General features: G+C 34.2%; 1 protein-coding gene across 1 annotated transcript; it reads right to left on the bottom strand.

Annotated features, from left to right (window-relative positions):
- Positions 1 to 5,304: 5,304 nt before the first annotated feature.
- On the bottom strand, positions 5,305 to 7,408 carry LOC143603124 (mitochondrial import inner membrane translocase subunit Tim9). The gene is made up of 2 exons (XM_077080023.1): positions 7,278 to 7,408; positions 5,305 to 5,680 (listed from the first exon to the last, which is right to left on the bottom strand). Exons 1-2 carry the CDS (start codon positions 7,370 to 7,372, stop codon positions 5,491 to 5,493), a joined length of 285 nt encoding a protein of 94 aa, XP_076936138.1. The 5' UTR covers positions 7,373 to 7,408; the 3' UTR covers positions 5,305 to 5,490.
- Between the last annotated feature and the right edge of the window lie 6,504 nt (positions 7,409 to 13,912).

The raw sequence follows: 13,912 nt of genomic DNA, 5'->3' as shown, positions 1-13,912 counted from the left end.
TGTTAAATTTTTGAGATAATAAATAAAAAATTACAGGTAATGGTACCTAAATAGCATGAAAAGTTGACTTGGCAAAACCGCATTCTGACACGGGTCATCATCAGGATACATAATAGCCTAATGAGGGATGATTCGGCTATGCTTGTGGCCGGCATCTGCTAGGCAAAATTGACGCCCGATTCTAAGCGCTTAGGTAGGTTGGTTGTTGGGTTGCCAGAACAACCAAAACGGTTTGGATTGGTGATTGGAACGTCTTTGTTTTTAATAACTCATAACCGCTTTCTTTAAAATATTTATGCATATTCCAAAGATACACAACGGCTCGGTTTACATGGTTGATTCCAAACCAAGAACTGAACCGTCAAACCCAATATTTCAATCTGTGAACCAAACAATATAAAACTCGGGTGTTGACCCGAACATTGCCCTTTTATACCGAAAGTTTTTAACTTTCAACTGTTGACTTATTAATACTTTAAATTTACATTTTTACAATAGATTATAAAACTTTAAGTATGCCAAATACATTTTAAATATAACATATATTTATCAATTTCACAACCAATTTAGTTTATTACATAAACACAACTTAAAAACAAAATAAAAAAGTATATGTGTTAAACCAGTGCACCCATCGATTCGACCTGAACACAACGCGGTTTAGCCAAATGGGGCCACGGGTTCGATACGAAATTGACTCGAAGCCGTGTATACCAAGCCCGTAAATTTTGTTCTAGGTTCGTTGTGGTGTCAAAAGTTCACGCTCCTACTCTTCGGTACCTAAAAGTATAACCGAGAGGCAGTAACCTTGCTCTTTCAACAAGCTGTCCCCCATCAGCAGCTAATCCAGCTACATCCTGCATCAGAAAGTAACTAACAATTTCAATTATGGTCAAATATTTTAGTCAAACTTGGTTAATTGTGGTCAAAATTGAATACAAAGTCAAGTATTTTAGTCAAACTTAGGTAATTATGGCCAAACTTCGTTATGATCTAAGGATACTCCATTGAGGCACTGAGCCATATGGATTCATATGGCATATGAAAAATGGTCATACGGAGCCGTATAACGTGTAATACTGACACGACAAACGGCCAAAATGTTTATACGAGTTGTAAGAGTTAATGTCCGTTCAAGTTATACTGAACAAAAAAGACGATGTGAATGTTTATCATTTGTCATACAGTCCGTATGATGATGTCATATTGTGGGCCATAGTCCATTTATATTTATGCACCGGTTTACATTTAAATATAAGTTATTATATTGATTTAAAATAATAAAATATTCAGTGGTAGATAATTCTTCTTTCTAGTAATTTAGTAAACAATCATCTATTTAATTTTAAACTTTATTAATATATTAAGTTACTTAGTTTTAAATTAGGAGATGAAAACTTTACTAGTTGTAATCCTACGCCGTTAAATATTTGTGTGTTCTTTATCTATGTATGCTTGTTTGCGTTCTGTGAATTAGTTTTAGGTTCTTTTTGTTTTTTATTAAAAGGTCTGCAAGGTGTTTATGTTTGTGGACGCGCAGACATAAGAAAGACTGTTTGTTTTTATATAAAAAAAAAATCTGAAATGTGTATTAATAGTCTTAAAAAATAAGCTATTGTTTAATTTCTTTACACTTCTTAACATCCTACCAATACCCAATGTCCAACACCACCACCACCACCACCGTCCACCACCACCACCCATCGTTCGCCATCACCACCACCCACCGTCTACCACCACCGTCCGCCGCCGCCACCCGTCGTCTGTCACCACCACCCACCGCCGCCACCACCACCACCACCAACACCGTCCATCACCACCACCAACCACTGTTGGCCGCAACCACCATCCACTACCAGACAACTCTCAAGCGATTCCATTCCTAACTATCAGAAAGTTCGAAAAGAGGCATTCCCACCACCCACCACCGTCCGCCACCACCACCAACCGTCCGCCGTCGCCGCCACCGTCCACCACCCACCACCACCCTCCATCACCACCACCTCCACCCTCCATCGACCATAACCATCGTCCAGCTTATAAAACAAATTTCCAGCTTATGCAGACGATATCCGGTTTATAATACAAACAGTATTATATTTTCAGACTATAGACCTTCAGACCGCATCTTCAGTTGCAGACATGAAATCAGACTGCAGACAGTTTTTGTCCTAAAAAACAAACAACACCTTAGTTTCAGCACATAATGTCTATAATATCTGTGATGATTGTTGGTTGAAATATTTGAAAGGCTCCCACCCAAATTCATCATCCGGTTCCGATCACTCTCCCAATATTGACATTCTCGTCTTCGTAGCCCCGAATTCCTCAACAATCACCGCCTTCGATGCTCTAAAAACCCTCCAAAAGTCATCATCAGACACGTCACTGGTCGTGAATATTACAAGCGTAGAGAAATCTATACGTTGCACTCACCAGACCAGTTGCCATTTTTCGACCCAGGTTCTGGGCTCGCCTGCATACCCGGAGTATGTTGAGTTCTCCTATGTGCGCATGGCTTATGTTATTGGTTCTTATAATGGAATTTTGTGTCTGTCTGTATGATAATGATAAGAAAATGATAAGTCTAGGGAACTTTTCAATCAGGAGCAAACTAATCGTTTCACGTCGTCCTCCTTCAAAAACAAACTTTTCCAAGGTAGCATTAGGATTTGGTTTTGACCCGATCACTCTAGATTACAACATTGTGGCTATATGCTACAACAAATGCCCATCAGATGAAAATCGTACACTTACTCCTTGAAAACGGCCTCGTGGGATGCGATCCCTTCCCCGCCTAATCGGCTTTCTCATACTTATGTAATACCGAAGGCATGCTTTTTCAATGGAATATTGCGTTGGGTGGGTCATGATTATTCAACACTAAGACACGAAGGCTGTACTCGTTATATTATGACATTCAATTTGAGCAGTCGTGTTTTTGGCTACATTTTGTTGCCTATTTCTTGGAGAGTCGAGCAGGTAACCACCATATAAATAGTTGTCTAGCAGTGGTTCATCTGGAAAATAACAGCGTTGGGAAGAAGGTTATACTTGGATTCGGGTAAGAGTATGGTAACATTGATCTTGGTCTTCACTTTTTAAACTGAAAAATGATGTATTTATTGGGATGACAGTTTTCTAACCCATCATTAATGGTGATATATTGACATACATCGAAGTGGAATGTTCAAAAGTTTATAATTAAAATACACAAGCAAAAGTTACAAGACATTTGGAATTTGGAACTGATTGTTGCAAACTTGAGATGAATACGTATGTTGAAAGCCTCGAATTGGTTGACAAAGAACGCGCGACAACATGTGGGAAAACCGTATTCTTTTGGACCAAAGAGGATGATCACAAATGAACAGGTTTATCGGGAATGTATTCTTGATGTCGGGTCGATGAACACGGTTTCATGATTGAGTCCAGACGCAAGCTATGGATAATGGTGTTTCAATTTGAATTTCAAAAGTCTTGCACAATCCTTTTTTATTACTTAAGTTTGCATATTTTGTGGTGTTTATCTTTTGTTTTGAATTTCGCATTATCCTTTTTTGAAACATTATATATACTTTGTTATTTGCGTTAGCGAGATCAATTTTTGGTTGAATATTAAATCGAAGAACATTGTTTTTTGAAACTATGGTACAGTTTATCAATCTTTGATTAACTAAAGTGTCATGAGCCATTTGAATGCTTTCATTCCTGCATCAATTATGCTTTCCGCGTTGTTTTTTTTCCTTATAGTATGTTTTTTCGTCTTATAAAAGTGCTACTTGAATATTATAAAAGTGCGCATTATGGTTGCTAAGACCATCCACTGTGGGCGTCTTAGGGGGCGGAAGAAGGGCGACGTGGGGAATGGAGGTGGGGCCTGCATCTTCTCTCTCTCTCATACACACACATGCATATATATATATATATATATATATATATATATATATATATATAACAGGGTGACAAACCACAGTAGGGCGTTATGAAGAGGGATTTTGAAGCCCCATTGATGTGGATGGGCTATATTTCCAGTTTGCCACTCCATAGAGAACAACCTAAGTGAAGAAGCTGAAATATACAAGAACTATACTTATATTACTATAGGTGTCCATCAGATACATGGATTGTTTTATCTTTAGTGCTTTTTGTGTAACAACTTTGTTAGGAACCATCAACTGATAACTACAAAAGAACAATAAACAGTCGGACAAAATAGACAGTCGTGCAGGTTGGGACGTTGGGCAGTATGTCATAATCCTATAGTTAATGTATTGAAAAAAGTTATGAAAAAAATTATTATGCTGAATCTTAGCTCTTATCTTTCTGATTTATTCTGACTACTATCACTTTATAAACGGGGCCTGGAGAATTAAACCTTAACGTGTCAGGGTAGTACACCTGGAGCAAGAAGGTTTGTCGTACAATTTCGGTGATTACGAAAAGGAGTATATCCCTCTCCCTTAGTGTCTTTCCACTTCCATCGTTTAGGAACAAACACTTTGCCTAATTCTTTTGAATCCCGGCCCACTAGTTAGGGCCTGGTAACCGGTTTCTAACCCAACCCAGCGATAACACAAATAAACCAGTTTCTCCTACCCAGCAGTTTGGATATCGGCATCCCCTCCCGGGGCCCGATCCGGTTCGTAACCTGACCTGATAACAATAAAACCAGTTTTGAAATGACCAAACCGACGTCTTGTATATCCAAACCCAGTCTGACCCGACCTAGACCGATTTGTACGGGTTCAAATATTTTGAGCAAAAACCTATTTATTGTTAAATATAACACAATGGAGCCGACGACAACCAAGAAGAACTGATCTATGTGCAGAAAACAAAACAAAACAAATTATTCTTTCTTTTGACTTGTTGATGCTGTACGCACTGCAAGGAACGGAGGACAAAAGTCCAATTTGGTTAAGCTGCACTATTTCAAATTGCACACACAATGATTTTTCTTTTGTTTTTGACAAACAAAAACCTTCGACACTTTTTATTAACAAAAGACCAACTCAAAAACTTAAATAATATATCAAATACCAAAGGCTTAACAGAATCTCTCACAAGTTCATAACGTAAAGAACAGTTTTAGAAAACTCTTAGCAATTGGGGAAACTTTAAACCGAAAATGCAATCAACTGTCAAAATTAAGGTACCGGGAATATCTGAAAGCAAATGGTAATGAGTCAAAACCAACTAGCAACCTTGATCAATCGAACTCAATACAAAACTTCAGAAACGGGATTGGTCTAGTCTGTAAGGTTTCTTGACAACCATTATGCTACTTTCAACACCTCCCGGTTTTCTTTGATATCATGGTTCCATACCCCAAAAACGATAAACACAAATACATTTATAAAACTTCGCAAGTGCGTATACATCACTTGGCAATTATACTGTTTACTTAAAAACTTAAAACCCTAAAGCAAAATCACCTGAAAGAAAACTTCCATAGCCAAAACAGAAACTAAAAGCTCGGTTTATCATCTATTCGTCTTGAGTAGCAGCCCCTTGGTTAAGTTCAGCAAATCTCATCCCGACCCGCATCGAATGCTTCAAAAACTTCTCAGCACATCTCCTCACACATGATTCCTCCTGTTTATCCAAAGTTTTACGCCTGAATGTATCCACACAGTCTGTGAAGCATCTTTCAACAAGCGTGTTGTACATCCTTAGACTGCAACCGAGAATTAAACATTAATTTTCAGCAAGTCAAAGTTATCACAAACTTTCACAACATAATCAAAAGTAACGGTGTTCATAACTTCATATCATTCATCAACATCTGAAACTACACCTAAGTCAAAGCGTAGAAGCATTACAATAAGATTAAAAGATTGAAACGCTTTACGTATAAAATTGCAAATATAAAAAAAAAATTCTCAAATCTGCATAAAAGTGAAAACAAGTCCGACGATTACAATTCTTTATCGACTCGGTTTTAATATGTGCAAGAAACCAGAAAAACCTGTCCGAAACCTAAAAACGAAAAAAACAAACCGAATCAAAAACCGAAGTATTGATTTATGCTTTCTATTAAACTGAACTTACGGTTCGGTTATGATTTTACATGTAATAAAAACCAAAAAAAATGAAACAAATGTTTAGAATTTTCATTTTTTATTTCAAATAATTTATAAAAATTTAACAAAAATTGCAAATATGAGAAAATAAAATATCTCAAAATCTGCATAAAAGTGAAAACAATTATCAATTGAGTTTTAATGAGTGCAAGAAACCAGAAAAGCCTGTCCGAAACCTAAAAACAGAAAAAAAAAACAAACCGAATCAAAAACCGACGTATTGATTTATGTTTTTCTATTAAACTGAACTTACGATTCGGTTATGATTTCACATGTAATAAAAACTGAAAAAAATGAAACAAATGTATAGAATTTTCATTTTTTATTTCAAATAATTTATAAAAATTTAACAAAAATTGCAAATATGCGAAAAAAAATATCTCAAATCTGCATAAAAGTGAAAACAATTCCGAAGATTAAAATTCTTTATCGAATTGTGTTTTTAATGTGTGCAAGAAACCAGATGCCAGAAACCTAAAAACGGAAAAAAACAAACCGAATCAAAAACCAACGTATTGATTTATATTTTTCTATAAAACTGAACTTACGGTTCGGTTATGATTTTACATGAAATAAAAACCAAAAAAAAATGAAACAAACGTATCGAATTTTCATTTTTTATTTCAAATACTTTATAAAAATTTAACAAATATGTAACTCTAAAATTTTAGCCCAAATGTATAATGATCAAATATTTACCAATTAACAAAATACCTTACACCCAAATTTATGATCACAGAGTTTTCAACCTCAAACGGCAAAACCAAAATACAATCGAAACAAAACCAAAAACCGAAAAATTAAAGTTTCGGTTTTTGTATTAGTTTTAGCCTAAACCGAAAAAAAAAAAAAAAAAACCGAACCGCACACACCAATAAGCTTCACAGATCATAACCGAAATCAATAATAATAATAATAATAATTTCATATCATTTCATCCACATCAAAAACAATACCTATATCAACACATATAACAATCACAATACAATTAAAACCCCAAAACAAATTTTGTATTAAACCACAAACACAAGTCTTCAAAATATTAAACGATTTTAATACACGCGAGCAAATAAATAAACACAAACACAATTAACAAATAATATTATTATTAACCAATAAGTTGTACAGAAATGATCGATTAGTATAGGCTACAGGATATAAACATATTAAATAATATTATTAACCAATAACCTGTCACGAATCTGAAGCTGGTCGATCATTGTGGACATGCGAGCTTGATCTTCCGGTGGAAGAGTACCCAAATCACCGAGCATGCTTTTGTCCATTTTCGACTGCGATTAGATCCACTGTTCAGCTGAAAGAAACTAGGGTTTTGCTTATTGGTTAATTGATTGATTCTACGTAGTAGGTGAGATAATGTCTGGGCTTGAAACGGGCTTTGGGCTTTTTCTTGTTTTGTAAACAATAACATGAGACTATGGATAGAGGTGCGCATCCAAACCGCAATCGGTTTCATTTTCGCCTAAGAAGCGGTTACCGAAAACCGGTTTTAGGGTTTTAAGTTATTTTCCTTTAAACTGGTTTTTTCTCAGTTAAATCGGTTTGGTTATACACGAAACTGGTTATACGGGCTATGGTTTTGTGCTTGAAAACTAGTTGTAATCGGCCCGATTAACCGGTCTAATTGGCTAATTGATTGTTGACCAATAATTGAGTATTAAGTTAACGAGTTTTCGAATAACAGGTTTGTGCATGAGAAGCATTTAAGAAGTTTGGTGCCGCTAAGTGTCGACTGGGCCACCTGGCGGCACCTAATTGGTTCTTTGCACTGAGGTTTTTGTTTTGTTTTGTTTTTTTTGATTCCGTAACGTAATGAATATAACGGACTGATCGAATACGCGTAGACTTACAATCTCAACGTTCAGGACCGACAACACTCGGGTTAACGCCTTAATTTACCTATCGACACCACCCTGTTGGTTCGCCTCCAATTTTTTTTCCCCGTTTCTTAGCTCTGATACGGTAATGAAAGTAACCGAAAACGGCACCCAAACTCGTGTCGAGTTACCATCTCAATGCCCAGGATCGACAACACTTGGCGTTTACCACCGTGCGAGTTTACCGACTATATAAATGTCGAATAATTCATTTTTTTAAAATGTTAATTTGACGAATTTAGTTTTTGGGTTTTAATGTTTAGGTTTTACCTGCGATGTCTATACCGTAACGAGTGTAACCGATAATGTCTGAATTCAGGTCGAATTAACGTAACCGAAACCGATGACATTGCGTTGGTTTACCGCCTCAACGCCCGGGACCGACAATGCTTGGGTTTATCACCACCAGGTTTATATATAGTTTGTAACCGGGAGTTTAAAAGAAAAAACAACAACCATATTATAGAGAATATCAAGTGTTTCAATTAGATCACTCATCATATTTATTTCAAATCGGGTCACTAAATCTTCAAATCCAGTCTCACTGATTTTTTTTGTACGTCAAGAAAGAAATGAAGGATAATCATAACATTAATAACATTAATAGGCATGGTTAGTGACAAAGTTATTTTTTTTAAATTCTTATTTTTTTTCTCAATTAATTTTTAGTACGGTTTTTAGATGTGTGTCTCACGAATTTGTTTTATAAATTATTTAAATTTTTTATTTTTTTGGTTGGCTTGTATATTTTTGAAATTCTTTTATTTAGTTTTCTTTTCTATTTGATATGGCATTGGGTTTAGTTCTTGTAATGCTACAAACCCTACGATACTGATCGAATTTGTGTCGACTCGTAGCCGCAAAGAGTGAGTTTTACCAACAAATACACGTCGTTTTAAGATATGTTTTTTTGTTTGATAAGTTATACGACTGCCAATATTATTCTAATTTCCTAATTTATATTCTGGGTTGTATCGTTACCTCATACCAACTAAATTCATGTCGCTGCTTTGCCGCAACAAGACAAGTTTTGTTACTTAGTTATTATTATAAAGGCATTGGCAATGAAAATATGTTTTTATAGGAGTTAAGCTAAACGTACTATTTCCTTACTTGTCATACCCCTCCTCTTTATTTTCAATTCCTTTTAACAATATTATTTGATATATTACTCTACTCTAACATCTTTTCATCTTATGTCCTCCCTTTAAAATATTATAAATTAAAAACTATAAAACTATTTTATTATTATTTTGTGTGTGTTTATGATTCTTGATCACAATAATAGCATTTATTATTATCACTGTCAATGTATTATTATATTGTGTGTATGTGACTAATGCTAATATTGATACTATCATAAACAAAATAAAATATTAATATAATGAAAATAAATTAATAATAGCAATTTAATAGTTTTGATTTTGATATATGAGTGGAGAATATTAATTAGAAAGAAAAAATAAGAGGGACTAATATGTATTTATACAATGTTAAGAGAAAATAGTTTGATAAGTTCAAAGAGGATACATTTAATAAAAATAGCATGAAAAGGGATATATAGGAAAAGAAACAATAGATTCAAGAAATGCCGCTTGCATTGGTGATAAGCAAAGCAGTAAGCACCACTCTAGAACTCATATGTCTCTTGTTTTAGTCATGTGGTTTGGCTCATTTACAAGAAATCTTTTTTGACATTTCAACTCATAACATGAGTATTTTGTAACCATTTCAGCCTCAAACATATTTTACTGTTATGTCTGGAGTTTTTTTAAGGTCATTTTACGCTCTTAAAACGCAACTACAATATGCGGGATTTTCTTCTTTGATTTCGTGTTTTCTTTGTTTGTAGACATTATTTCTGGCTTAATTGGCAACAAGTACAACTTTTGAACTCTTTATTTTGGCACTACAAGGTTTTTGGCTTATGGTGACCACTTTTTTAAGGTCTATAGCGACAACATGTTGTCTCTATAGGCCTTTTTGACCTACAGAAACGACATTTCGTTGCTACAACCTTTGTCTCTACAGGCTCGTTGCAATATGTGCCTAAAGTTGTCGCCAGAAGTGTTGTCGCTATATGTTACTATCTAGCGACAACTTGTCGTCTCTACAAGTTCTTACAAAAATTTATTAAAAATAAATCAGAAACATTTATTTTATTTTATTAATATTTACTAAATTTTAAAAATATGTATATGTATTAAATTATTTATGTTATAGCAACGACTTGTCATCGTTATAAGTAAAAGCTTGTAGAGACAACATGTTGTCTCCATAGCTACAAGCTTGTGGAGACAACATGTCGTTGCTATAGATAAAAGTATGTGAAAACAATATGTCGTCGCTACAGATAAAATCTTGTGGAAACAATAAGTCGTCGCTATAAGTCCACCTTTTTTTATGTTTTATTTTTTCTAAAAATTTATTTCCAGCTATTTAAACCTTAAAACTCCAATAATCAAACAAAAACATGCTGAAACATTTCGAACCAAATTAGAAACCAAAATATCACAATGTTAATAGTGTATTACAAACCAAAATATCACATGTTAATAGTACATTACAAACCAAACTATCCCGAATTAGTCGAACTACAAACCAATAAAAAGTAAACAAGGCAGTTAAACTATCTTTATCACCACTACTATCACCAACACAATCATCACGATGCTTACCACCTCGATATTTTCTCTCAAAGTCTTTACGAATTTGTTCAAGTTGTTGCTTCATTCGTTGTTGAAACTGTCGCTCCATGTCTTGTTGTATTCTCCTATGGCACGTTTCATGACCTCAATATAATCAATTGGTGATGAGTCATCGGACTCGCCTTGCATTTTCTGTGCCTCATTTTGGATCTTTTCCTACATTAAAAAACACAATTAACGTATGCTAAATTATTTACAAAATTTCAACAGCATAGCCGTTGTAAAATCGATAACCAACATGATAAAACTATAAATAATCAACGATAACAATTCCCAAATTTCAAGATATCGACTCTAAAGCAACAATACTATAAATGAATACTAACTTCTAGTCTATTGAGATGAGTTTACGTCATTTTAACCAATTTAAAAGTTGCATATTTTGAGTCGTTTAATGTGGAACTAGAATCTAATCTAAAAGGTGAATGAGTCAAATGACCCGAACCAACTTTAATATACTTAATATATCAATCTTTTACTTTAAATTAGTCAGATGACCCGAGCCCAACACAATATATCCAATTTTTAGTTTAAATTAGTCAAAATAGCCCGAACTCACTTTAAAAGATTTAAATTTCCAACTTTTAGTGTTTTAAAGTGAGATCGGGTCAATTTCACCCACATAAATAAGAGCATACCAAATTATGTTTGATGAAAGTTATTTACTTACAAAGTCCGATCGTGCCTCATCATTTACCCATCCCGTGGTTTCCTTGCGATGTGACATGTCAACGCTTTCAATACAATTCCCGTGCCCATGCAACAGTAACCACCAAAAGAATGCATATGTAAGCTGTCAAAAATTAGAACTACTAGCTTGCAACTGTAACTCAAGCTTGAAGTCGGTTTGATTCATACTGTTTTGTATATCTCAAACTCGGTTTAATTAGTGCTCTATTTCTAAACCTCAAGTTCTCTTTTATGGTTTAAAAGACTATTCTTTTTTAATAATTTATGAAACTGCAAATCAAAAAGCGGAACAAGTTTATTTAGGATGGTCAAACACCACTTCCTTAGTAAAAATCATTCATGACCCGAGGTGAGGTGTTCTATTGTCTTAAATGTAATTCATAAACCATCATGAAAACTACATGTGCTAGATGCCCCGCCCAATAGAAGCAAATTGAACGGAATCTACAGGCGGGAAGCGAAAGGTAATTACCTGAGACACCGATCTTGTGAGATACATAGGGGTCGGAAGGAAGTAAAGGTAATTACCTGAGACACAGATCTTGTGAGATACATAAAGCAGGCCTAATCTGACCCAAGACACAAAAAAAACCATTAAACGGGTGAAAATTTGATATACTTTATCGTCACCTTTTATTCCCTACATCTCATACGCATATATAATTTCTTTATGAAACATAACATACTATATAAAAGTAAAAGATTATATATCCACCCGCATGACCCGTTATCATTTGGTTAGTCACGTATATACTTTGATCGATTATGACACTAATACACTTTGCTGAAAATCACAATTTTATTAACGGAATACGCATAAACTCATATCAAACCATTTCAGAAAATTCTACAAAAATTCCATAAAATAACTTATGATGTTAACTATCTTCTTACTAAAAACCGTGTCAAAATAAAATGATTAAGATCCCGAAACGGCACTCTCAAGTGGGCTGACCTGGGTGCTGAAAATCCTTATTTTATTAATAAACAATTCACAAAACCACCACAAACAAATTCAGAAAAATCTATAAAAATTAAATAAACTCAATTATGATATTAAGTAACATCTGACCAAAATTCATACAAAAATAAATTGATTAAGGCCCCGAAACAACACCCGCAAGTAGGCTAGCCTGGGTGCAGACAGCAAGTATAAATCAGTTTACAAACTTGTCCCACACCCCTACTATTAAGGGTGTAAATCCCCACAATCAAATAACTCAGATAAAACTCCTAAGGCTATGTTCGTATCACATTACCATAACCCGCATTATATTCAAATATGATTTAAAGTTGCGTTTATACTATGCATTCATGCTAGCTTGAAAATAGTAAATATGGGCAGGGGTGTAAACGAACCGAACGAACACGAACAAGGCCTTGTTCATGTTCGTTCATTAAGAAAATAATGTGTTCACAAACACTTACCGAACGAGATTTTTTGTTCGTGCTAGTTCATTAAGGAAATTAATGTGTTCACGAACGGTTCACGAACATAAACGAAGACAATTAAAATCGGCAGAGCCTAGAGATTGAGACCGACGTATTCATCAATGTGAATAATGAAAGCCTGTAAACGAATCGAATGAACACGAACAAGGACATGTTCGTGTCCATTCATTTTACTTTAAAAGAACACAGGCACTTAATCGAACAAATATTTATGTTTACTCGTTTATTTAAAAATTGACATTTGTGTTCGTTGTTTAAAATCTAAACGAACATAACTGAACAAAGATAAACGAACATGTATGAACAAATGTAAATGAACACAAATATAAAGGAACTTAAATGAAAACAAATTAAGAAATATAAAACCTTTAAGTAGATGACCCATCCAGATAATATTTAATTATTTTCTATTAATACATAAACAAACATAAATAAATATACATAAACGAACATAAACGAACATTCATGAAAATAAATGAACGAACTGAACATGTGTTCATGTTCGTTCTTTTAATTAAACGAACACAAATTTTTTGTTCATGTTCGTTCGTTTATTAAATAAACGAACATAAACGAACTTCCCGCTTAACAGTTCACGAATAGTTCACCGAACGTTCGGTTCGTTTACAGGCCTAAATATGGGGAATATATAGAACTCTTGCTTGCTCATAATTTCTAATCCTAGCCTCAATCCACGCCACATGTAACCAATTTAAAATAATCATTTAAACGGCATGTTGTCGCTATAGGGTCTAACTAGTCAAAAATCTTTTTGTGTTTTTTTATTATTTGTTATTCTATAATTTAAAAAAAAATGAAAAAACAAATAATTTAACTTGTAGCGACAACATAGTCGTTGCTATAGGGTTTGACTGGTCAAAAATCTTTTTAATGTTTATTATTTGTTATTCTATAATTTAAATAAATAAATAATTTGACTTGTACCGACGACATAGTTTTCGCTAAAGGGTTTGACTGGTCAAAAATCCTATTTTTTATAATTAAAAAAAATCAAAAGCATATAATTTAACTCGTAGCGATGATTTGTCGTCGCTACAAAGTTTAACTAGTAAAAAAT

This window comes from Bidens hawaiensis, unplaced genomic scaffold, assembly GCF_021521415.1.
Source record: "Bidens hawaiensis isolate Kalapana, Puna unplaced genomic scaffold, B.hawaiensis_p1.1 tig00060844_1, whole genome shotgun sequence".
Taxonomy (NCBI): domain Eukaryota; kingdom Viridiplantae; phylum Streptophyta; class Magnoliopsida; order Asterales; family Asteraceae; genus Bidens; species Bidens hawaiensis.
The sequence above is the reverse complement of the archived record's forward strand: the minus strand, read 5'-3'. Positions and strand labels throughout refer to the sequence as shown.